At 46.6% G+C, this 25,585-nt stretch overlaps 1 protein-coding gene across 1 annotated transcript in view; it reads right to left on the bottom strand.

Annotated features, from left to right (window-relative positions):
- Positions 1 to 25,585, bottom strand: part of WDR90 (WD repeat domain 90) — a 34,438-nt gene that overhangs the window by 1,755 nt on the left and 7,098 nt on the right. Inside the window, exons 10-40 of the mRNA XM_088523230.1 lie at positions 24,962 to 25,024; positions 24,551 to 24,619; positions 23,811 to 23,921; positions 23,421 to 23,566; positions 23,029 to 23,086; positions 21,376 to 21,494; positions 20,985 to 21,146; positions 20,020 to 20,150; positions 18,727 to 18,843; positions 18,004 to 18,239; positions 17,369 to 17,508; positions 16,657 to 16,787; positions 15,249 to 15,379; positions 14,572 to 14,733; positions 13,796 to 13,924; positions 13,098 to 13,231; positions 12,963 to 13,000; positions 12,666 to 12,785; positions 12,059 to 12,238; positions 11,056 to 11,156; positions 10,011 to 10,113; positions 9,389 to 9,510; positions 8,872 to 9,031; positions 5,998 to 6,188; positions 5,567 to 5,735; positions 5,014 to 5,125; positions 4,257 to 4,428; positions 3,378 to 3,500; positions 3,010 to 3,190; positions 2,416 to 2,546; positions 1,158 to 1,301 (exon numbers count right to left, since the gene is read on the bottom strand). Of these exons, the coding sequence (XP_088379356.1) occupies positions 1,158 to 1,301; positions 2,416 to 2,546; positions 3,010 to 3,190; positions 3,378 to 3,500; positions 4,257 to 4,428; positions 5,014 to 5,125; positions 5,567 to 5,735; positions 5,998 to 6,188; positions 8,872 to 9,031; positions 9,389 to 9,510; positions 10,011 to 10,113; positions 11,056 to 11,156; positions 12,059 to 12,238; positions 12,666 to 12,785; positions 12,963 to 13,000; positions 13,098 to 13,231; positions 13,796 to 13,924; positions 14,572 to 14,733; positions 15,249 to 15,379; positions 16,657 to 16,787; positions 17,369 to 17,508; positions 18,004 to 18,239; positions 18,727 to 18,843; positions 20,020 to 20,150; positions 20,985 to 21,146; positions 21,376 to 21,494; positions 23,029 to 23,086; positions 23,421 to 23,566; positions 23,811 to 23,921; positions 24,551 to 24,619; positions 24,962 to 25,024 (4,086 nt within the window). The remainder of the gene's footprint in view (positions 1 to 1,157; positions 1,302 to 2,415; positions 2,547 to 3,009; positions 3,191 to 3,377; positions 3,501 to 4,256; positions 4,429 to 5,013; positions 5,126 to 5,566; positions 5,736 to 5,997; positions 6,189 to 8,871; positions 9,032 to 9,388; positions 9,511 to 10,010; positions 10,114 to 11,055; positions 11,157 to 12,058; positions 12,239 to 12,665; positions 12,786 to 12,962; positions 13,001 to 13,097; positions 13,232 to 13,795; positions 13,925 to 14,571; positions 14,734 to 15,248; positions 15,380 to 16,656; positions 16,788 to 17,368; positions 17,509 to 18,003; positions 18,240 to 18,726; positions 18,844 to 20,019; positions 20,151 to 20,984; positions 21,147 to 21,375; positions 21,495 to 23,028; positions 23,087 to 23,420; positions 23,567 to 23,810; positions 23,922 to 24,550; positions 24,620 to 24,961; positions 25,025 to 25,585) is intronic.

The raw sequence follows: 25,585 nt of genomic DNA on the forward strand, positions 1-25,585 counted from the left end.
CTGCTGTAGGAGCAGGAAGTACAAGGGTTCAGCAGGCTGGATTTTCACCAAAGCATTATTCCTACATGGGCTTAAGGTGGGAATGGGTTGTGGATGGGCATGAGCATAAGCAAACAGGGCACAGAAGATCTACAGAACTGAACATACGATCAATCCTTCCCAGAAAGGTGTTCTGGGAGCAAACAGACCCCAGTTCCTGTATTGGCCTTGGCAGTGCTAGGGCCCAGGAAGCAGCAGGCAGAGGTGCTGCTGCTGCTTCCTCCGTAAAGACCCAGCATCCTTTTACATGAAAAAATCACATGTAGCTGAGGCTGTCTTCATGTCCTATGCAGCACAGACCCTCCTCCACTTCCTAACTGTTGTCCTACCATCCCAAATCTCACACATAGTTTGGAGCTGAAGTGGCCTGCAAACCATCACAGGCCCTTAGAGATAACATAGGCATATGTGGCTCTATTAACCTTCTCAATTCACCGGGCTCCTGGCTCAGAATATTCATGCTGTTTGGGGGTGCTGAAGTTAGCAGCATGCTCATAATTAGGTCACTCTTCTGTGCTCATGCTCTGCTTTGCACAGAACAGGTGTATCAGCTCTTTGCAAATGCAGTTCTTGACTCCTCGTGCTTACAAAGGCATTGCCACAATTCACACTGCAAATCTATGCCCTAGAAGGCATATTAGCAACTTTCCCGTGAGCAGCAGAACTAATGAAGTTCACTTTCCTAAGCATGTTTGCTCTTTATACCTGCCCTGCTCAGCTGTAACAGCCTCCGCTCTCCTTGATAGGGCCCCAAGGAGAATTTTTCATCCTGAAAGGGATCAGCAGCACTGGTGTGACCTGCATGTTGGCAGCTGGCCATCCAAACACAAAACACCCAACTTGTGTGGCCTTCTTCTCCCACGGCAACACTCACCTGGGTATTTCACTTGCATCCAGGCAGCTGTGGTCACTAAAGCAGTATGAAACCACAACCTTGAAACCTCCCCCCTTCAGATTTGGAAGATAAGTTTAAGATGCAGTAGGTTGAACAGACAATTTACTATGTGTTTTGATGGGGGCCTTTTATCCCACTCACAGATAGGGAGAGGGGCTAAAGGGGCCAAGGGATTGCACAGGGCTCGTGATGTGAGTGCACACAAGCCAGAGTGTCTCCTCACCTCGGGGACTGCAGGAGCAGGGAAGCTGAGCCAGTCCAGGAGCTCACATTTATCCTTCAGCCAGTCGGAGGCCCAGACACTGACCCGGCGGTCTGAGCTCGTGGCCAGCCACAGTTCACTGCCTTCCACCCCAAAATCATAGTACTACAGAGGAAAAAAGCGACATTACCACTCCTGCAATACGAACACTTTAAAAGAAAGCTGCCAACAAGAACAGACTGGCATAGGAAAAAAATACGAGAATGCAGACCTTACATAGTAGAGATTATCTAATCTAGAGTTAGGGAGGATTAATCTACTAGATTCTCTCACCTGACAGTCCTTAAAGTCTCTCGTTAGACTCAATGAAATAGGCTAGGCAATTGCCTTGTCCCATGGGGATGTCCTTGCACAGCAAGACAAGGCAGCTGCTGGTACCAAAACCAGCACTGTGATCTGGGCTGACACCCTCTGCCAGAAGAGGCTGCTGGAGGAGGAGCAAGTGCTGGGCCCGAACGATCTGGATCTCTCCTCTAGGACACTCTCTGCATCTGCATGTCCTCCTAGCGCAGTGCTTGAAGTTATTGTGTTTGCCCTAAGAATGTCCTTCATCTAAAACTGAGGAGGATGAAGCAAGCCTAGAATTACCAGGGAAAACAGCCTTGCAAACATGGATGTTTTTAAAGCCTAAAAACTTAGGCAAAATTATTCTTGTCTCAAAAATCGTGCAAAGTAAAAGAGATACTCTATGAAGAGAAAGTCAAAGGAAATGCTAAAAACATCATGCTGTTGTACAGCCCTGGATTCCTAGCTACACAGCAGGGACCACACACACAGTTCCACACACGAGGCAAGGCTGCTGCTGACAGCAGCACACAGACCTTGGCAAGGCCTTTCTCAAGGGCAGGCTATTTGCCCACTTTGAATCCTCACATCCCAGGCTGCTCCAAAGCAGTGCCTGTGGCAGAGCCTGTGGGGCAAGTGCTCCAGCATCCATGTACCAGCACATGTCACATCTGTGTGCAGTGTCTGCAACAGTTACGAGGCACAGACTTGCTGAGGATTACACCTGCAACGCAACTTTGCTCCACTGAAAATAACCCTAGAGCAACCCAACAAAAGTTATTGGAGGTGCTGGGGACCCAACGACGAAGAGGGGGACAACAAAGCTTGCTCAGTGACCAGCCCTGCCATGTTGCAGCTCCTTCCTGTGGCTGTGCGGTGACATACAGGAGATTTGCTGCAGCAGAACAGCAGGGCAGAGAGGGTGAAGTCTCACCTGCTTCCTCGTGCACTGTATGACAGTGATGGGGGAGCCTTTGTGGTCAGCGAGGATGCGAACGGTCATTCCCGTGCGAGAGTTGCTGACAGCCACAAGTCCATCCTTGCCCCCCGATAAAACAATTTCTCCTGTGACCGGAGAAGAAGACAAAATGGGTCACTTCTTGAGGGAGATGAAAAACCCCGTAGAAAAATATCCAAGATCATTCCACAGTGTTCCCAAACAACTGTGAAAAGCTGGAAACAGCTGGTTCAGCAACTGGGTGAGATAAGCTGTCTCAGAGACACCCATCCAAACACCTCATCTGAAGAAGAGCTGATGTAGGTTATCAGTAGGAGGACACAAAGGAATGTATGTTGTATTCAAACCCCTTAGCTGTACCATGGCCAATGCACCTGCCATCTCCCATCTACCAAACATTCAGCTGAGGATCTACTGCAGGTCATTGATATGAGCTCTCCAGCTCTCCCCAGCCCCAGGTTTTTGGGCAGGCCGCCAGTCCACAGAGCTGCTGGAAGCCTGGCCTGTGCCCAGGTGACCGCAGCACAGCCGAAGCCTCCTTGCTGTTGCGACAGCGGAGTGCAACCTCACCGTCCGTGGAGTAGGCAACTGCTGTCAGCGCAACAGCATGCGGCTGCATTTTGAGCTCCATCTCTGTCCGGGAAATGCTGAACACACGGATGGTGCCATCGCTGTACCCTGCTACCACGTGCTGGCTCTCAGCAAGCCCGGTGCCAATGGGCTGAGGCTTCCAGGCCAGACACTGGCAGCTCTGCAAAGGAGTAAGAGTAGAGACCTGAGGACACAAGACAGCAGAGCTGTGCCCATCACAGCACAGCTCCACCTGCAAGTATTCCTTACAACTTCAACCTAACCTGTGAGGATGCAGAAGCCCTTGTAATCCCAACAGTGGATAGCACCTGCTTTCTAGACAAAAAGACCAATGCACCAAGGATTACCTGGTTCAGCACTTGAAACTGTACCACCAGCTCCATGCTGTCCAGCGACCAAATCCTCACGCTGCCATCTTCACCACAAGTGGCACAGTGAGTCTCATCAGGACTGAAGGACACTTCGTTCACCTGCAGTAGTATCAGAGATGGAAGAAAGGGCCCTTACAAATGCCACAGTTTAGAGCTCGTCTGTCCTCTGCCCCTCTCATGCCTCAGGACTCTTATCAGAGGAAACAACAGACAAGTCATAGACATTAAGAAAGGTGAATTGTTTTCTTTTTTGCTTAAATTTGGGACTTATAATTGGATTTGTAAAGGAAATAGGTAAACCAAACCACAAAGGTAGGATCAGGTGCTCTGTGACATGGGTTTAAGCTAAATATTCTCTCTTCTAGCATTTAAAAACTTTCTTGTGGAGCCTAAAGATTGTCCAAAGCAACAGCAGCATTCGAAATGGTCACTCTTCAACCAGCTTATGTTTTAGGCAAAGACTCTATCTAATACAGATGTCTAGCTAATAAGCAAGATTGCTTCCAGGATGCATCCATTAGTCAGTGCTCACTAAACTATCATTTTACATCACTCGGACAGAAAGACACGGTTATTAACAGGCTAAGGCAGTTAAACAACTAAGGCTAAAGTGGATGAGCCCAGATTTCTTCATGTCTGACTCCTCCGTTATCTCAAGGAGGAGCACAAGGAGGCTTCTTTCAGTGCCCTGTCCACATTAGCAAGCCCTGCAGCTCCATGAATCCCTTCTCGTGGCCAGTCCAGTAAACATTTCTGCGGCACATGCATGCTTTGAGCATGGCCTTTGAGCACAGGGAGCACACAAAACGTATGCTCCTTTGCAGGACAAAGCTCCTCCTTCACAGACCATCTAACCTTGTTCTTGTGTCCGCTGATCAGCCGGATGCTCGTGCTCTCTGCCCAGTTGATGTACCACAGTGTTCCTGTGGTGGTGCCCACAATTCCCATTTCCAGAGAGTCATCAAAGGCTGCGCTGACTATTGTCCCATCGAGGGTCATCTCATGTTCTAGTAGGACGGAGCTAGACCTGGAGGAAAGGAGGGTCCAAGAAAGGCTGGCTCAGCTGTTGGAACAGACAGTCACTGTCCTCTTTAAAGACTGGCCCTAGCAGTTTTCTGTTACCTCCTGTGATGTGTTTGCAGATAGATAATTCAGTGAGGGACCTCTGTACAGAGAACAGTTGCTACTGTTACACTTGCACAGAAACTATATTTTATAGGAAAGAGAAAGAGAACAAGGGATGCAACATTACAAGAGAGAAAACAAAAGCCCTATGTTTTAATTGATTCTCTTAAAAGAAGTTCCTACATATTGCTAAGTACCAGAAATATTAAACTCTATTCCTGGGACCAAGAGAGTCCAGCTCTTTCTGTCAAAATTCATAAAAAGATCCAGACCAAATGAATCAGTAGTCATGGGAAGGAGAGGAAAAGCAAAGAATGAAAGGTAAGACACAAAGCATGGTTGCATTCAGAGCTGACATCAGAGTGTGAAAAGCCACCTCTTGGTCAGAAGCAGGGGGCAGCCAGCCAAGGGGAAGAACCTCCCTCGGGAGCGCAGCGAGGTGTGTGTGAGCAGCACAGCAAAGACCCTGCGGCCACGAGGCTCCTACCTGGCGCCAGAACCTTTCAGCCTCAGCTCCTCCACGGCCGCCACCGCCCACAGACGGATGCGTTTCGTGTTGCTGCCGCTGGCCAGCCTGTTGTGCCGGCACACCAGCACACCTGAGGGACACGAGGGAACAAAGAGCACCCAGGAATAACCACGCGGCTCACGGCCATCGCCTGGCGTCTGCTGCTGCCAGCTCGGCCACTGATTCACTTGAGGTGGGCAGTGTGGTTCCACCACAGCTGGGAACTGCACCCAATACCCAGTGTCTTTAAAGATTTATGTCTATATATGCCTTTATGTCTATATATGCCTTTATGTTTTCATATGTCTGTATAGATTTTCTTTATAGATTAGGGTTGAACTCAGCTCTGACAAGGAAACCTGGGTCACAGATTCACTGCCACCTACTCTTGCATCTGACAGAGCAACAAAGTTTTCCAAAGACAGGGACACAGCTGAAGTCTAAAGCCTGCATGCTCACAGATGATCTTTTCCCATGAGTTTCTGTGAAACTTAATACAATCCTGACGGATGCCTGGGGCATCTGCACTCACCGATCTCGCCTTCATCAGCCTCCCATGTCATGAAGCAGTGATTAGTCTCTGTGTCCCACACGCAGATCTGGCCTGTATTGGTCCCACTGTAAAGAAGAGGGTCGGCACCATAGCACAGTGAGGTCAGTTCCACCACTCCTAATGCATCAGGGACAGGGGCCTGATGAACCTGCCAAAGTCACACAAAATAAAAGAGTCAAAGAGAAAGCTGTGTTTTAGCTACAGGAAAAAAGAATCACCCTCCCACACGCAATTTAGTTATTGCATCAAATGCAATCAAGAGCCAGTCACAGTCAGTCAGCATCATTTTACTAAGAGAAACCAACTCTCACAAAGCCTTGTGGTGGCAGAGCTTCCATCTCGCTCACCAAGGGGGCTGAAAAAGGAAGTCAGAGAGGCTGAACATGAATATTTAAACAAATGAGATTTACCTTGAGGTTGACGTCAGTTCCCCGCTGCTCCAACAGCCAAAATGTCACTGCTCCCCTCCCCACACAGGCCAGTTCTCCATGTGAAAGAGGATTAAAAGCCACATCATGGACTGGCTCCGAGATGTGAGTTGATGATATGAGTTCGTAAGTGTACGTATTCCACAGAGCAATGGTTTGATCACTGTAGTCACCTACATAGAACAGAAAAGACAGTAGGAAGAAATTGTGCAGCTGTAGTGTTCATTGCAATATGCATTATACACATATGCATCAAGTTTGTCATTGCATCATGCAGTTGTTCAGAGATGGTGGCTTTGAGCACTGTCACAAGCTGAGGCATCTTGCTGAGGGTGGAATCAACCCGCTCATCCAGATCAATAAAGATATTAAAGAGGATTGGCCCCAAAAAAGGTAGTGGCTCTGCCCTGGCATGTCATTTCCAAAAAATTACCTGCTGCTAGGTCGGGTACTCAACTTTGTCATCTGTGATTGTAACAGCACATCAGGTGATAGGACAGCCCTATTTCCAGAGCAAGACCTACAGTAAGCACAGCTGGCATGTGCCAGGTACCACAGTACAGAGTACCACAGGGTAGAACAAGCAGATGTGGTAGTCTCAAATCACAGTATCTAAACCAATGCCTTAATCAATGTTGTATTGCAGAGGTTGGAGTGAGGAGTTGGAGGTCTCAGCAGGGATTGGAGGGAGCTGTAGCAGGTATTACTATACATAGGTATTATTATTTTCCTTCGAAGTTAAGCATTCAAAGAGCTCTCTGAAGACATGAGAGAAGCAGAGAGAGGCTGTAACACATCTGTGCACAAGAGCAAATCCCCAGGGAAAACGTGCTCTCACCCAGCTCTGCACAGGGACACGCAGCTAAACGGACTTGCAGTTACAGCTCCAAGGGACAGACTGCAGGAGTGAAGCAGAACAAGAGAAGAAGGACTAGCCTCCTCCCAAGCCAATGGCAAATCAGTATAGCTGAACTGTAACCTACTGTTCTTGGAAGACATGCAAGGGAAACCACTTGACATCCTTTTATCTATCCACTGTTCCAAAAGGCCCCTGCAAAAGCTGGCACTGAAAAAAATGATAAAGTACTCTTTGCGGGCAAGATTGAAGAAACAATTCAAGATGATCTTGCCGTATGTCCTGAGATCTACCCAAGGTTCTCCTATCTGCTGTGGATCTACCCAGCTGGCTACAGCAACTAAACACTTCTGAGGCACATTGTCATTAAAATGCTTCTTTCTTTTGTACTTTGTCAGGAAGGGCACTGAACCCTCACAACTACCTCAGGAGCCAGGAAAGAACAAGGTTCAACTCCTGTGACAGCACTACTGCTCAAGACAGAAGCTGACATAAACCTTTGAAGCAGGTTTGAAAAGGAGTGAATTCTCTCATATCAGAAGACAAGTGACTGACAACACAGTTAGATGGAGTTGGTCTATATAACGAGCTTCAGCAACAGCAAAAGCTGCACAACATGATCCATATTTCTTTGAGGACAGGCAAGTAACCTGATGCTTTATGCTGAAGGTTGTAGCAAATCTAGTCCCACATCAGGATCTCTAGCCAGCATTTGGACTGGCTGATACCTGGAGTGGTAGCAATCACAGGAGGCAGAGCAGATCTGCTGCTGTTTCCACAACTTTAGTGGCTACTACAGCCCTCAATAAACAACCCATGCAATCCCTCCTGGGATATTATGCTTACAGGGCTAGCAACATTTTTAAAACAAAGAAGAGATGAAGCTGTTGCTGAGGTCAGTGCTAAGAAGGGAACTGATCTTAATGGAAGCCACTGCACCTGGGTGGCAGCAGGTGGTATGGACCTTGATGACAGCAAGCATTCCCAGCCCCCAGACAGCTCTGGAAGAAAATGTGCTCGTGCTGCTGAGAAAGGGGTGTTTTCTTGGGAACAGGCACCTTGCTGGCCTTTCCCAGGCTCTGTAATCTCAGTGAAAACTTTCAGCTTTTCTACTCTCTGCAGCACAGACCAGAGAGCTGGAGAAAGCTTCTTTCCCAGTGTGCTATGTGGAAAGCACAGAGCTGCAGAACCCCTTTCCCCTTCTCTAGGGCAAAGCTTGTTAGGTTTTTTTTTTTTTCTCTCTTCAAAGGCAGACTCACCAGCCCGGAGGGAATATGTCTCCTGCTCCACAGGTCCTCTCTCATGCAAAACAAGAGCTTGCTAATTGCATATTTGTCCTTCAAATAACCCCTGCTTAAACGAAACAGACAGCTTGAGTGTCCGTCTTGTGCTGGCATCACTGGTTGGCAGGCGGTTCACAGTTTGAAGCCTGGCTACTTCTGTGCAATTCCAGCTAAGCAACAATAAGAAGCCCAGAAGAAGGCATTTCCCTACAGATACTATATATAGTAACTGCAAACTATTTACATAAGCTTAACAAGCACTAATAAGCCCGAAGAGCACTATTACTTGGAAATAAGCTTACTGGGGCAATGAGAAAGAACTGAACGTGAGCTGCTGTGGCCCCAGCCTCATACTTGTGGCCAAGATGTATGGGGCACATGCTTCCCCCTCCCAGTGCTGCCCAAGCACCCTGGAAGCACATCTGCTTGGAAAGAACACATCTGCATGTGGCCACTCACAAAAGGACTTGAGACCACTTGCAGTTTAATATGCTGAACTAGCCATTCCCCAGTTTATTAGGCTTCTTGGCAATTTTATTGTGAAAACATTGCCCAGTGCCAAGACTACCAAACAACAGTTGCTGGACAAACTTCATACCCACATGAGCCTGGCACACATCTTGCAGGCATCACACTCTTACAGCACATTCCTTCCATGAACTGGCTATTCTAGGGCATACTTACACACTTATACTTTGCAGCTAGAGATATACTGACCTAGCGTAATGAGGAATCTGTCATCCCAAGAGTATGCCATGGCTTGCACTTGTGTCTCATGATGGAAGAGACGTTTTGTGCAAACCCCATCCTGGATGTTCCAGATGCAGATCTGACAGTGTGAGTCTCCATTCCTCCGTCCCGAAGCAGAGGCAAGAGCCTAGCAGAACAATATGCTGTCACTGAGACTTCAGCAAGTAATTAGAGGATGGTTCATTAGCTGGTTAATCTTCATAACTCAAATTAAAGACAAATAATTACCAAAAGAAAAATTCTACAAGATTCATATCACCTAATGCCAAGAGGTAGAATCACCCAGAGGAAGGCAGAAAGCTTCAGTGTCACACTGAGCAATCACTACAAATAACTAGTCTTGAAAGATCTTTATTTTATTCCAATAATCCCACATATTCATGCACCAGGCAGAAGGATAAATGGGATTTCCATCATTAACATGCCTTCAGCCCAAAGGATCACATAAAACACACAGCTCCAGGGAAGCAGGAGTCGCTCCTACCTGGGCATTGTGGCTGACGGCCAGTGTAGAGATCTCCTCAGCATGGCCAAGCCAGTGGTTCTGTGATCCTGAGTGCAGGTCTTCAACCACAACGATGCAACCACAGGTGTAGGCAAAGAAGCCTATTAGACAGCACAACATGAGGAGACGGGGTTTCTCCATGCAAAGCTTCACATACAGCAACCACTATAACTTACATTACAATCCAGTCACATTTTTTTTTTCAGGGATACCTAAAAGCAGGGATACCATGTCTTCTACATAGCCAATACAGCATGCTTCCTATTAGGCTGAGAGGGGAGTTAGGGCAAATCTCTCTTTCCCTGACTTGAGCAGAGCAAAGCTGTTGGGCATCACTCCAGCTCTGAAAAAGAGGCGAGATGGCCTTTGTAACAGCCTTCCCCCTGCTCTAGCCACTCGGCAACTAAAGCCTGCTGTTGGCAGAGCAGCCTCATTCTCTGTGTCATCTAACGCTGCCAATAGCAAATAAAAAGAATTACTGGATTCTCTCAACACAAAGAATCACTGTATTAAAGCAAAGACCTTAGCCCAACAGCCAGGAGGTTGTAAGTTGGCTCAGTGTATGTGTACAGACAGCTCTCCAAAGCCATCCCAAATGTACCTGTCTCTGGGTTCCACACCATATTCCCTCTGCCGTTGCCATTGTAGCCAATCACTGCTTTTAGCTTCAAGACCTCATAGCCAGCTGGAGGAGATGAGAAACTCTGCAAGAAAAATAGACACTGATGTAAAATAAGCTTTAGAACGATGTCCCATTCAGATGTACACAAGACCCACACAGGAAAAAGGATGCATGCAAGCACAAACACATCTTCTTGCACACAAGTTCATGTCAATACTCACACAATTCAGTACAATTTCAATGAATTAATGCATGAACACCAAACTGCATACTTATATGTAAAAAAGGAGAAACTGCACCAGCAAAAGTAGGCACAGATACATTCATGGGGGCACAAAACAGGCTGGCAGGATCCGCCCAGCCTATGAGCAGCTGTTAATCCTGCTGGGAAAGAGTTCAGCGGGTTTTGCTGACTTAGTGATATAGATGCTTGAATAGGAAGATAGTTGGGGGGAAAAATGCTACAAGAGGTGTGAGGCAGGGTGGGTAGAGGAGAAAACAGAGGGTACAAACTGAATGTAGCTTTTCTGAATGTAGCAGTGAACAGCAGAGCTTAGGAAAAGGTTAAGTTTCTGTTTTGTTATTGCTCTGTTTGTTAACAGAGCAAGAGCTATGCCTTGACTATCTCCACTGCACTAGACGGATTGCCTTCCCCAGCCTGCTCTGCCAATACATCTGCTCGCAAATACGCGTGCATGATGAATCACTTCATTGCTCACCCGTCTTTCACTTTCTATAGCACATGCCATTTCCATTTCTTTTGAATAAAAATTTATGCAGATTTGCTGAACGGAACAAGAATTCAGCACAACTCACTTTTTACTAGGCTGGAAAGAGCAGCACACTGAAGAAAAAGCGAGACTAATGCTAAGGCTTTCTATTTGAACATCAGACCCAGGGGTATATTTTACAAATTGCTTTCAACTGAAGTATAAAATGGAAACAATTATTAAAAGCCACCTATTCCAGCCCCAAATGCCTTTTCTTCACCTGCTGAGGTGCCCAGCAGTGCCCCAATTCTCACCTGGGGGAGCACTGATGCTTTAAAGCGAGGAGTAAAATGCCGGTAGGAATCTGGGCGGATGGAGCACTGGGATTTGGGACCTTTGGTCTCCTTTCTAGATGCTGCCATACAAAGAAGAAAATACCTGTGTAACAGTGCACGTGGGAATGGATTGCAAGAAGCAGCTGGGTTGTGCCTTGCTGTGCTTTTAGACCCTGGGGAGGGGTACATATGTGCATACACACGAACATATGAGACAGGTGAAAATTTGATGGCAGTCACATATGCTGCTACATGATTACATGACTGACCCCAGGAAAGGCATCAACTTTTCAGCAGCAAAGAACAAATACCCATCTGATTCCATCATCCTATTCAAAACTGCCACATCACACTACAAACAGCCCAAAGGCAAACGCCCCGTGCTGCGAAAGCATAAGCCACATGGTTAGGAAGATGTCTTTAATACGACCAGCAGCCATACTTTCATGTTGAAGCTTTCCAACAAATCCTGCCCGAGGCTGGGAATGCTGGCAGCTGCATGCTTCTGGCAGCTAGCCACAAATTGCTGCAGCTTTGAGGCTGTGCATCTATTAATAGAGACATTGGGAGCTTTAATTTCAGCTGGCTTTAATAGAATGTGCCACTTCAAAGATGACAGCGGTTACAAGCTGAAGAGGGGCTTCTGGCACACCTAGAAGGAGCAGTGGGGAAAGAGCCAGAAAAACAAGCAGTTTTAAAAACTAACATAAGTTTCTTTTAACACTGATATCCTTTGGCAAATCACACCCAGGACAAGGGAAGATCGCCTAGGAACACATGCTGGCCTTCATCTCTCAGCTTAGAACATGTGTCTGGTGAGTGAGCTAGCAGAGTGTTAAGTGCTGCCTTGGGTCTCTCTGTACCCATATTTATATGGATCTTTCCTCATTTTTCAGGGACAGAGCTGTACTGCCCTGCAGGCCTGTACCCATGTACCTAAGGAGCCAAGTCCTTTAGAAGATGAGAATGCCCTTTGCTTTACCATTTCCAGAGTGGCTGGGAGACCTCGAGCCCTCCTGTCTCACTTTGGGCCTCACAACAAAAGGCTCCTCGCACCTCACTGACTCCACAAGGACCGAGGGGTCTTTGTCTCCATTTGCCACTGTTTGGCTTCTGCTCGGAAGATTTGTTTCCTCCTCTTCATCTGACTCAGAGAAAATACCTGAAGAGAAAAACAGGTGGGAAAAGAGAATTGCCTGTGTCCTTCAGGACTGCTGTAGGTGTGACCATCCTTTGATTTTTGGCAATGTCATTTTCCTGCTCTATTCAACAATCTATCTGTAAGGTGAAGTGCAAAGTGGGCATTTCCCACTAGGTATGTCCAAAATATTTACCGTAAAGCTCACAAAAACTGTGAGCACCTCACTATGCAGAGCAGAGGATAAACTGGTGCTGAAGGGGGTGACCTCTCCCTACCCCTTTGGGTGGCTTTATCCAATTTAGGAGAGGGAAACGCAAAGCGCCATTTCTCAGCCTCCAAAGGGGACGAGGGGCAGAGACTGTTCCAGGGCTGCTCTGTGCTCATGCTGCTAGTGATAGGGAGATTTCCCTAAATCAACTCTCCCTTTCCTACAAGCAGTTTCTCTTACCATGACATTCCACTTGGTGAACAGAACCAACAGCCAGACATGGCGGTGAGGACAGCAGTGGAAGAGGAGCTGTCTGCCGAGGAATCTCAGTGGCATCCTTGAGCTTCTCAGAGTTCCCTTCTGTGGGGAAAAAAAAAAAAAAAAAAAAAAGAAAAACCTCTGAGCATCTCCTTTCTCCCCAAAGGAACTAAAAAAAAATCCCCATCTCCAACCACTACACCCTGTTCCATGAAGAGCAGTTGTGGAAAAGCTGCTAACATGCTGAGCAATGCAACTCATGGGAGGAGACACACTCACCTGCTCTGGGAGACAGATCAGGCTTGGAAGAATGTGCACTGGAAAGGCAACAAGACCAGAGTTAAACTGCTGAGGGATGGTGCATCAGAGGTAAAGAGCAGCAAGAGAAAGCACTGCCCAGCACAGGGCACTCACGCAGCTGCCGGTGACCCTTCTGCAGACAGGGCTAGGAAGTCCCAGAGGAAGATGGCATCTCCAACGCTGACAACGTGCTCTTGGTCTGGGGTGAAGGCAGCGTGTCGCACTGGCTCCGAATGGCCAATGTACACCTGAGAGAGAGGAGGTCTTGGACTTCCCAGACTCCATGACCATCTCTGTCCCATTAAGACTGTGGTTACAAGACCCCCTGCGCTGGACATCCAGTGAGGGAAGCTTCTATCTAAACTACTTCACGGGAGGATCTTCTCTGAGTTCAGCACCACACCTCCAGTGTTCAGAGATATGTTTGATGCTAAACATACTGATCCAGAGAAATAAGTAGATGTTGAAAAACCCCACAGCCTTATCCCAGCTTTCAGCTATTCTGAAACCCTGGGCAGGCAGTTTTTTTTTCCTCTCTTCAGAGAACAGAGGTAGTATCAGCCACTGGTCCTTGGCAGAGGCTCTCACTAGGAGCAGTGATTTGGCAATCCCAGTGTGTGTTCAGTGGGTGAGATTACCAGAATGTTCCAGGTGAGAATAGGGGTGGGTATATTGGAGACATATTGGGATTGAGGGACTGGGCCAAATCAGACAAAAGTGCATTTGCTCCTTTCTCCTCCAGGGATTCCCAATTGCATTAACTGACAAACGAAGGCAACATCAACCCTCCTCCCTCCCTGTTTGTGCCATACCTGGAAGTTGATATCAAAGCGCATCTGGTAGTCCCACACTTTGATAACCTTGTCACCGGCAGTGAGCAGGTACTTGGCATCCCTGCTTAGGGACAAGGAAGAACAGGACAGCTTGTGCACAGGAGGCAGCTGAGGATAAGACACAGCACCATGAGCATTAACTGAGCAAGCTCACTGTCAGCAAGCTAATCATTGCCTCAGCATCGAAAAAGGCAGATTCATTAAATGAAGAATGAAGGGGAATATTTTTAGACTCTGGTGAAAAAGTAGTTCAAAACTACACGAACCAGAGACGTCCAGTATTCCTGACAAAGGTCTAGTTTTTCTAGCCTTTTGCATCACAACGCATGCAAAGATGGCAGGTGAACTGAACGCATTGTGATCTGGACAGATTCACCGTGACAGTTAGATCATCTCCAGTGCTCTGGTGGGCTCGTTTGGGTATTTCACTAGCCCACCTGTAAGATAGGGTAATTATTGCCATATGCACACCTAGCCCATTGCCATGTGATTCAAAAAGTTTGCTTTAACTGCCTTCAGCAATTTATTGTGCCCTGATGCTTCAGCAAAATGACAGGAGTGTGACAGCATGGAAAACAAGGACAAGTTTAGGCTCACCTAAAGCATGACCACATTAGGACAGCTTGTCTGCTTGTCAGTTATGTTTTGTTCAGAGCCTGTGAGCTGCAGGATATTCTCTTCTCCCATTCATCCCCCCACATTGAGACAAGTCAAGATGGGGCAATCATTGGTGCATGATTTTCAGAGCATCCTACCTCTCGCACCAGTCGTCCAGTTTTTGCATCAAGCACAAGGATTTTATTGGAGGATGTGGATACCAGGAGCTGGCCCTGAGGCACAGGAACAAAGCAGAGCCTCACTGCAGAGTCCAGGGCCGTGCTGTCCGAATCAAAGATGCTGATGTCCACCTTTAGCAGCTGTGAAACAAGGAGCTATTCAACAAACATCCTAGAACAAATACCATGGACGCCTCAAAAGAGTTATTGGGCAGCCTTGAGGATTTCTCCCATGGCTTCCCCATCACAAGTCACGGAAGCCCCAAGCTTGTCACTCAGACAGCCATCTAATGAGAAGCTGCAGGGTAGAGGTGAAGTATTTACCCAACAGAGCAGCTCAGAAAGAGGGTGCAGAACTGACAGTCCATGCAGCTTTTCTGCTAATTATCTTTGTAGAGGGAAATTAAGTTGGAGAAGAAGAACTCTTGAATTTACTGTTTCTACCCCACAGAATGGAAGACAAACCTCATTATAAGCACCCCAAACCGGCTGCTGTGCACCAAAATGCCTTCTCCAAAATCAATGGTACACAAAGCTCTTGACCTATCCCATTTAATACAGCAGATAGGAATTTCTTCTCCTGGCCTGCAGCACCCTACAGCATGTTCCCCCCTCCCCAGCCTTCCACAGGAGCCATGAAGAAACCTGGTGGGTACCTCATCTAGAGAGCAGGCCTCCATCACGGTCACGACGGACTTGGAGGGACCCACAAAGGCCAGCAGACGGCTGTCCTCACTAAGAGCCAAAGCAGCAGGACTGCTCCCAGCATCCCGGACCACCACGTTACCTGCGGGCCCCAGGAACAGAAAAAGAGTGAAGAGAGGAACAGAGAGAACATGCTGCAGCCAGCTCGCTCTGTGATGCGGCTGCTGACATGGTCTGCATTTTCTTTTGTGCCTCTAAATCAGCCAATCTGAAAACAACCTAAATCATGTTTTGGCACGAGAAAGAAACAACCTCTGTTGTGAAAGATGACAGAAATTTCATCTGAGGCATCCAGAGTGTGCATGGAACCACCTCAAAGACAAAGTCTAGATACTGGGCTTGTAGTATGTTCAAGGCAGGCAGGAAAAAAAAAGAAGTAATGGGAATAAATGCATGTTACTGCCTTTTTTTTAAAAAAAAAAAAAAAAAAAAAAGGTTGCAGGAAGCTGCAACAAGCAGCTATGGATGCGACTGCAGCTACCGCATGGGTGGCTGAACCCCACCTAGAAGGAAGTCACTGCAGAGATCCAAAGGTCACAGAATCACAGAAATCAGAGTGATTGCTCTGTATCTATCCCATTCCCACTGTTATGCCCTGGAAAACCAGGTAGTGATCAACACTGAGGTTGGAGGGGAATCAGAACACTTAGTTCCAGTCACAGCACTGACACCAAATTTGGGTGATTTTGGACAAGCTCTCTGATCTCTCTGAGCTGCTATTCGTTTTCCCCATACTTTGCACTTACTGGGGCAGGATTTTCCTCTTTGTATAACATATTGCATAACAGAGCTCCTTTCCTCTCTATAAGCTTCCCTGTGCTGCCACAGCTAATTTCAAAGAGTGTACGTTAAACATTACATTAATATTTCAAAATCACCTTGCCCCCTGGCACTGCTCAGCCCTGTCTGCAGCACTCCACCTTCTTCGGTTATCAGCACAACTCTGTGGCTGTGCTACAGGCAGGATTAGGGAAGTGATCCAACTTAAACAAATCAAACTGCACACACACAAAACTCAAGGAGTTGGGGCTTGACTAGGTTAAAATACTCTATGCCTGTATTGCTTCTAAACAATATATGCTTGAATCCAGATCCAAAAAGGCAGGTCCGTGCAATTCCAGCCAATTCACAAGACTGAAATATCAAGCAATTTGAAAGCTTTTGAATCAGGATTGGTATGGAAGGGTTAACAGTCACTAAAATTTGCTACTGTGTACTATATAAATGCAACTGACACAGCTCAGAAGCTCCTTCAGAAAATCTCTCTCCCAGAATAGGTTGTCTTTGGTTTGATTTTGCAAGGATACCTGTGCTATTGAAAAAGAAAAGAGGCAACCCACATCAATGCCATAGCCTTACCCAGGACTCTCAGGACAGGGCTTTTCTGTACCACAGAGTTGTAGAGAGCCAGAGTTCCTTGTGAACAGGAACTGAACATGAAATTGCCATCTGGAGAGAAGGTCAGACCAGTAATAGCAGCACGGTGCTGCCTAAAAAATAAGGCAGAAAACAAGAAAGATGAGATAGAGAAAGAAAAATAAATAAAGAGAAGCAACATCCAGTGCAATATAGTTAAGCACCTGGCAATGAACCTAATTGGAGACAGGAAAAGAACCTCACTGTGTTTTGCCTGCAGCAGTCCAGGACAATATTGCAGCTTTTTGGAAATTAAGCAACAAGTGCAGCAGCCGTGCTGTCCCTGGATGGGATGTGCTCATTTTCCCTTTGGAGCATCCTCCGTTTCCCATGCCAAGGGTCACAAAGGCTTATTCTTCAATTAATCTCCAGGACAACCGCCTGTTTCCTCAGCCCCTTTCCCTACCCTTAGGGATTTCTCAACTAGTAAGTCCTCAGATATAAAGCTCTTACAGCTTTCTGAGGTTGCATTCTTATCATCCAAACCCTCAGCACACCAGGCTTGAGAACTGCTTAACTGGGACATGAGGATTGTCAAGCTTAAGAAAACTACCTTTCCAGCACAGACCCAGCTCCAAGATCATGACTGTGGCTACTGCCAGGACACACAGCATTTACCCTGTGCGTGGGCGCAACTGCCCCTGCAAACACTTACTTGTGTTCCACGAGGAGATCGGAAGCAGCCAAGCTGAAGGTTCGCACAACCCCGCTGTCGAAGCCACAGGCAAGGATCTGCTGGGTAGGGTGAAAGGCCACAGCACGCGGCATTTCGTCAGCAGCAGTGAAGTCATAGAGCTGCAGGGAAGAGACAGACCCACAGGCACGAAGCTAGATAAATCAGCTCCTGGCAGGCACACGTAGTGCAGCAAAACAACCTCAGACCTCCACGGCGAGCCTGTTCCCACAGCGCAAACCTAATCCTGCCCCTAAAGCCCAGGGACATCCAGGGTCTTCAGGGAGATCTGGATAAATCCTTTGGGTATTATGTCCTCTGTTAACCAGCTACATTCAAGAGATAGAGGAAAAAAATACATATTTTTTTACTATTCTGTTTAATTATGCCTTCAAAAGCTAAGGCCAAATTGCACATTTAAATAGATGTCTCAGAACTCCATGCTTCAGAAGGATTTCTTACCCATGTTAAACCCCATGCCTCAGGGAAGACATTTAAGGGCTCTTATATAGCTCTTTGATAAGACTATTTGGCTAAGGGCTCTTTGATAACTCAACTGAACAAAGACAAGGCAAACTATCAACAAATCTATATCTAACAGCTCTCTCTGCATTTACCTGCTGCATGGTCACAAGGTCCCAGACTCGGATAGTGTTATCCTGAGAGACTGTTGCCATCTGCTTCCGAATTCCCTCCACAGAAAATGCCAAAATTGTGTCTGTGTGAGAGCGCATGAGGGTGTTATAGTCTCGGGACTGTATATCCAGGTAGCCCAGATTTCCAGTGGTGGTTGTGCACAAAACTTTGAGGGTGTCTGGACTGATGCAGACAGAACTCACTGGAGCCTCATGCTCTGGGGACAGACAAACTAGTTAGTACACAGCTCAGGAACAAATGAGAAGCATCTGGATCAAAGTTATGGAACCACATTCACAGTTAGGAAAGTACTGTTCACAGAAATGCACACGACCTCAAGATTAACTGCTTACAGAGTTCAGTTTAGTGACAAGTTAACCCATGCTCTTTCTAGCAGTTCCTGGGCTCTGCTGTTATGTTTCAGAGAGAGAACTGCTCAACTCCTCTTGGGTACAAGAGCACAGAGATAAAGTTGGACTGCCTGTTCTTATCCAGGAGTTCCCATCCTTCTCCCCAAACTCACAAGAATGAACATGAATTAATTGTCCTTGAAGAGACAACTTCCAAAGACTAGACTAGAGCAGACATAAAAAAGCACTCATAAATGAGAATAGCTTCAGAAGAACTGCAGGGGATTCTTTGCTTCATAGGAACAGGGTGATGCAGATATGGGACTCAGAAGCTCAATTCTCAGATCTACTCACCTGCCTCTAACATGACAGCAGAGAAGTCCAGTGGCCATAGCCGCAGGTAACCGTCTTCTGAACCCGTGGCACAAAAGGTTGAGGAGATGCTAATACTGTTTATAGCAATCCCAGGGCCTGAAAACCCAGAACACAAAGCTAACTAGGTCACTGACAGAAAGAAGAAAACTGAAACCGCGGGTTCTCCCATCCAAATCAGAGCTCAACAGCTCACCTGCTCCAGCAACTGAACATCTTAGAAAAAGATGCAAGAAGTCCCACTGCAAATGACAGTGCAAGTTACCTCTGTGGAAGAATCTTATCTACTCCTTCTAAGAGTTCAAAACCTATTTGCTCCCCTGTCCCTCTTCCAGCACAACTGTTTACCATCAGTGCAACTCTACTTACTCTTGCCAGGCAATGCATTTCTTATCACCTTTTAAACTGTGTCACACTTATGGCTTGAACAAGATCTTGTGCAAGGAATGTCTTTGGTAGCTGTTTAGGGTACAAAACAGTTTCCTTTCATGTCTCAAGTCTTCTCTGCAGCATAGTGAGAAGTGAGAGAGAGCGGAATAAGTGTGAGCAACTATAAATCTATAGAAACTGGGAAAGCAACGGGTTTTTTGATTCTGCCACAAAGTTCATTGGACAAAGCACTGGATAGAGCAAGCAATGCTGCCACTGAGAAACCCAAGGACTGTGTTAAATCTTCTAAAAGTCATTGTATCAACTACAGAGAGAGAATTGGAATTACATACCTCTCAAAGGTGCATGTTCTCAATTAAATAGTTCATGCAATAAATTTAAAAATACCAGAGCGGTCACACTTTAAAGTGAATTCTTCCTGCTTTTAAAAATCAATGGAAGAGCTGAAAGTTGTACTACTTAGTATACAGCATGAAAGAATTCCCAAATACTTCATACAGGCTGAATAATGAAAAAATCCCCAACATCTATCTTTTCATTGATCTGCTTAGATCTTTCTGCATCTCTACATAAGATTCCTGTCAGCAAATTAAGACCTTGTTTCATGTTTCTAAAAGCAGTGTTTCTTTGAAAGAGTAATCAGCATTTAACATGCCAATACTCTGTCTTAAAATGATACTTTGCTGTACTAAGATTACTGCAGTACTTAAGAGGAAAATAGTTAGCTAGCATTGATTCAATCATGCCATCATAATCTTTAGCAGTAGCTAAACAGCTGGATTATTTTCCAGAAAATTGCTTAAATTTATTTCTGATCCTGGTCATTCTTGAGCCAGTCCTGAGCTAGATCGCTTCCTCGTGCCAGGACACAGTCCTCACCCCTACCTGCACTGCAGCCCTGCTTTTCCTGCTGGTGACAGTGCTGGGGCTGGGAAGGCAGGAGCCGCCGGGCGCTCCTGATGCAGACGTTCTTGTAGTCCACTTCCAGAATGTGACCGCTCTTGCTGCAGACAAAACTGGAAAGGACAAAGATCCCTACTCCAGCATCTGAAGGATAAGAGGACTGTGCAGACATTACTTTGTAAAACCCAGGGTTTACAGTATGTTTCAGGAAGCTTTAGTCAAGAGGCACAGAATAACTTCATAAACTCCATCTGCCTGATGAAAAGCAATTCCAATTCACAGTAACACAAAAGGTTAAACAGGGGTACAAGGGAGACTTCCTGTGATCTAGCCTAGGAATCTACAACCAAGGGCTCAAGTTACAGTTCCCTATTTTCCTTCTGTCCCTTTGAAACACTAATCCAAGAAAGAGCTAAAAGTTCAGTGTGGACTTCAAAAAGAAAATTATCTCTGCTGTATGACAAAGCCCATGGAGGAAGGCAGAGGTCATTTGAACTGACAGTTTTGCCTTTTTGGAACCATATGGGATAGCCACAATAGCCTTGGTTTGATGATTAAAATAACACAAAGTGTGCACTTTTCTATATCCAAAAGGAAGTGTTATACCAATCTCATCCCACTGCCAATAAGCTTCAGGCAGGGGGAGAGAATCACTAAGTACTTGAGTGTCAAGACATCAGCAGGACACGAACGAGGAAACCATTTCTTGTGCTATTCTGCAAAGCAGCCAAATTTCTTTTGGGAAGAGAAGCATGCTGAGGGAAGGTAGAGGCTTTCCCAGCTCTATAAGGCATTTGTATTCTGCAGGGAAATCCAGACAAAATACTGTGCTCCCGGAAAGGCAGAGAAAGAGGATGTCAAGGTATGGCTGCACGTGGCCTCCTCCACTCGTCAAGAGGAGGCTGTAGAGCTCCCAATGGCAAACGCAGACCCCAGCTGCCCCTTACAGAGTGCGGTCCTCCGGCTCCCGCTCTGCCGAGTGCCCCTCCTCGAAGGCCAGGTCGGTGAACTCCAGGGAATGGTACTCGCCCAGATTCACGGGACACGAGCGCAGTGCTCCGCTCCGCACTCGCCACAGCCTCACGTTGTCCCTTCCGCACGACACCATCCTGTTGCACAAGAGACTGAGTGAGGAACGGGGAAGGATTTGTTCAGCCCCTGGCAAAAGGCTAATGCTCTAAGGGCAGCAGGCTGAGGCACGCTGATAGTGAGAACAGAGAACAGGACTGCTACCAGCTGTGCCCTGTGCCTGTCAGCCTCAGCTGCAGCAGTGCCATGAGCCTCCCTGCAGCAGTGCCAGACCTTGCCCTGTTAACTTAGGCTTCCTTTGCACACTACCTGGTATCATCAAAAAAGGCAATCTTCAAAGCCTGGATGTCCACATCTGTGTGTGCTTTGGCCAGCACAACTACCTCTCCGCTACCGGTCACCTGAGCTGTGTTCCACACCACGACCATCTGGAGAAAGAAGACAGGGATGGCAGAGCTGTTGAGATGTGGAAACCTTTCGAGCAAGAGTTTTTCACTAGAGCAAGTGAACATTTGCATGTATGGGAGAGTGTTCTGCAGGGCTGTGCACACAGGAATGATTATAGAACTAAACGAAGGTTAAAAAAAAAACTCTAACAAGGAGGATCCAGGACAGTCCAAACAGTTTGGCAAACCTTTATTGCAATATAGTTGTCTGTCATTAATAATTATAGGTTCTAAATCCCAGAGCTGCCTGGCAACACAGCTCACATTTGGAAAGAAAATGCAGTAACTGCACACAGAAGAGTGTGAACTGTGTCCCCTTTTCACTAAGGGGACTGAGAAGGTCTTGGAGACGTCATTCCCAAAGGAAACAGGAAGAACACTGAAGAAATGTGAGGTACTCGGCATTCTTCCTTTTAGAATAGTGTTAAAAACAGACTCAGCTCAGCCTCAGCAGGTCTGGGCTGACAGGTGTCACGTCAGGAGAAATCTGCCTGAGCAATCCCACAGCACCTCCCACTGTCACATTCTGTTTCTTAGCCCAAATGCTGCTTTCAACCGGTTGGTATTTCCCCCGGCAGAGTTTCAGTTCTTCAAACCCCTACCCTGAACATAAAACAGTTGGTTTGTGCTCTGAAAAAGCTGGAGTAATTCTGTGACTGCTTGTTTTTTCCTGCAGGCAGCATGCAGTTAGCAATAGCACAGCTAATATACAATTAGTTCTCCATAACAGACTACTAGATGAAGACAGCTATAGTGATAAAGTAAAACCCTGAGTCCCATGAAACAGTTTTATTTTTGACTATTATATGCAGGATGTGCGTCATTCTCTAGCTACATCAGTGGGTGGTAGTTCAAGTGCCCCAGCATCCCTTTCAACACACAATGCCTGCAATGCTCAAACTGAAAGATTTAACTTCACATCTGCCTTGCTTGCCCTAAATGCTCTACAAAAGAGTTTTGGGCTCCAGTCCCGAATCTCCCTTTTCAATTCCCATTCTTCCACTATGTGCTTTCAAGCCTTCCAGCTTGAAATGACATACAAACATGTGTCACTCTCAACCAGGTGGGCCAGAACTGCTGCAGAGAGGCCAGGGAATGATGTGTGTTAGTCTACAGTGATCCCCACAGGATACATGGAGAATCACTCAACTGCCTTAACCATAAACTGGTTAACTGCCATAAATAATAATTGCCACAAATCAGAAGACCAAAATAGGCCCAAAGCTCAATCTGAGCAGGTCTCCACACAAGCTACCTTAGAAATAACTTATTTGCTTCCAGCTGGGGAAAGTACATTCAAGCACACAAGTATCAGACAAAGTATTTTCTAACCAGCCAAAGAGAATGAGACTTCTCTATTTACAGTGAGAAGTTTTTCCCAAGAACATCTCTGTGTCACTGTACCTTGGAAAACCCACACCAGCAGTGTGCCTGCAGAGTAACTGTGTAATCTAAGAGAACCGGTATCCTGTGACGCTTGTGCTGCGGGATAAGAAAAGCTCCAGAAAGCTCTCACCGTTTTGCCATGTCCATCCTTTCCAATGCCACAAAGAACTGCTCCACTGTGGGAAAAGCTGCAAGAACAAGACACTTGGTGAAATGCAGTAGCTCACAGCCCAAGTGCATCTCAGCAGGGAATAAAACAAGATGAGCTGAGGATATGGGGAGACAGCATGTCCTGAGGGATAAGTTAGGGAGTAAGCTGGCAGCACACCAGCTGTTCTGGGATAACTGCCAGCAGGGTCTCGGTGATAAACACAACAGCAGCTAAAGAACTATAAATCAGCCCTGCTTTATCATGCACTCATAGCACAGAGAAGCTGCCATACTGCAACACTTCATACTCTTGAATGCACCCCTGCACTCATCTCCTCCTCCCTCACACACCGTCCCGGGGCTGAAACCTACCTCAGGGACGTGAGTGACCGGACATGGGTTTTAAACACCGACAGGCAGTTCCCCTTGGGGAATTCCCAGAGGCGGACCACGCTCAAGGGGCCTGTCTGTGCGGACGCCAGCAAGGTGCTCTTTCCGTTGAAGGCCAGTGCTGACACCTGGGGAAAGGTCAGGTTAGAGGTGTTTGGGAAAAAGTGGTTAAGTCCTGTTGCTGATAAGCCAAAGCTCTTCCTGACACCCACTCTGGATGCAGGGTCTGTCTGGACTTGTCACAACCTCCCCAGGGCCAGAGTTGATGCTTTACTATAGCACTTTGGGCAGGAGCAGCAGAGAGGTATCCACTTCTCAGGAATTAACAAGCATACCACTGAAAAAAGCCTTTGTCAGAACACCTGCACTTACCTTATCTGTATGTCCGATGAAAAACCTCTGCTCTCCAGTCTGAATCTGCATGGTGACTATAACTGCATGGCAGGGGTACACCACTGCAGAGTTGTTGTGAGTCCAGAGTGCCTGCAGGACAAATGAGAGAATGAGAGGGAGGATGAGATCCCACAGGGGATTTAGTTCCTAGATGAGATCTGCAGAGCTTTCTTAGACATGTGGGAGACTTGGAGAGCTGCTGCAAATGTGCAGATGTCAGGACTGCTCTCATGTAAGTGTGCTTCCAACTAGCAAAGGAAAAGAAAGAGCTCAGCTGACATCCAAATGAATTCCATGGATTTACCATCCAAATTGCATCTTATACATATACATGCACAGCAGATACATTGAAAATAATGTTATTGAACTGGATGAACCACAGAAAACTTCCTTTATTCTAACTGCAAATCACACCATGGTTTGGAATCCTGGAAGGCAAAGCCCCAAATGGAAACAACCCAAACCATAGTCCTCTTCTAGACTCCAGCAAAGCATGTTCTAGGGGCATGAGATGTGTTAAAATGCAGAAGATACGAGATCTAAAAGGGCTCCTGATTCACCACTGGAATAGTGCAAGACCCATACCCAAACATAAGCTTGTGCCCCTCTGTTATGGGGCCCTTTTCCCAAGGAAGTTTGGCACATTTGAGCCTCTGAAAAAATTGATATTCTTTTAATATGGTTACAGAAAAACTTCAAAAACTCTTCCAATTACTGACCCATTTGGTGCTGCAACCTCCAAAGCCAATAATCGTCTTCAGCTTCAGGATTGGATCTGGTAAAAGCCTCTGAAAGAAAGACAGCATTGGCAGGTTTACTGCAGGACTATGGCCAGATCACTCACAGCTCCACCCCATTCCTCTGGGCTACTGGGACACTCTGTTCCCTGTTTTTTTCTATTTCTCCTGGAAACACAGGGACTGCTTTGAATCCTCTCCCATTAAGGGGGCAGTTTTAAAGTATTTGACCCGTCAGAAGTTAAACTTTGAAGAAAACTGGAGCTGAGATCTTCTGACATCCTATTTTCAGAAGTCCTCCTGCTTAGGCTAAGGGAGCTGCAAACAGATCTTCCTAATGCCTGAATATTCCTAGAGAGCAGAGTGATGCTGTGGGAAGATCTGTTATCTTACCCTGCAGTGAGAGGCTCTCCTGCTAGACAGCACATCTGGTCCAGTGACCTTCATGTATATACTCTGGGAAAATATAATAGTAATTCAGCAAACGCACATTATTGGTTTTATGTCAGTGCATGCATCTCAGAACAAGACATATGGTCATTCTTTCAAGATATACAAGATACTAGTGCAAAGAAGAACTCACAGTCAAAAAAAAGTAATGCCAGCATCAGGACTGGACTGACATTAATTGAAATTCCAATCCAATCTTTTGTTTCCTCTACTGGGCTCAAAAGTATCACAAGCATCAGCACACAAATGTCCTGCTCAGATGCCAGCCTTATGCTCCCTACACCCCAAATCAGTCCCGGCAACCAGGACTACACATCCCCATGTCTCAGCATTCGCAGGGCCTCATGAGGGAATCTACATATGCAGGGATGATAAGGGTGCCAAGTGGCAATCCGTGTACTCACTCAGTCTCACAAGACACAGCAAAAGGATGGGAAAGAGCTGTGGCTGGGAGAAAACCGGCCCCTCTGCACCAGTGTCAGACACTGGCTGAGGATCTGGCTTGGCAGGAGTCCCACACACAAGAATCAAAATGGCTTGTGCCCCAAGCCCAGGGAGCTCAGCTCA

Source organism: Tinamus guttatus, unplaced genomic scaffold (genome assembly GCF_059628265.1).
Source record: "Tinamus guttatus ecotype Peru unplaced genomic scaffold, ASM5962826v1 Tinamus_guttatus_pri_ptg000172l, whole genome shotgun sequence".
NCBI lineage: Eukaryota > Metazoa > Chordata > Aves > Tinamiformes > Tinamidae > Tinamus > Tinamus guttatus.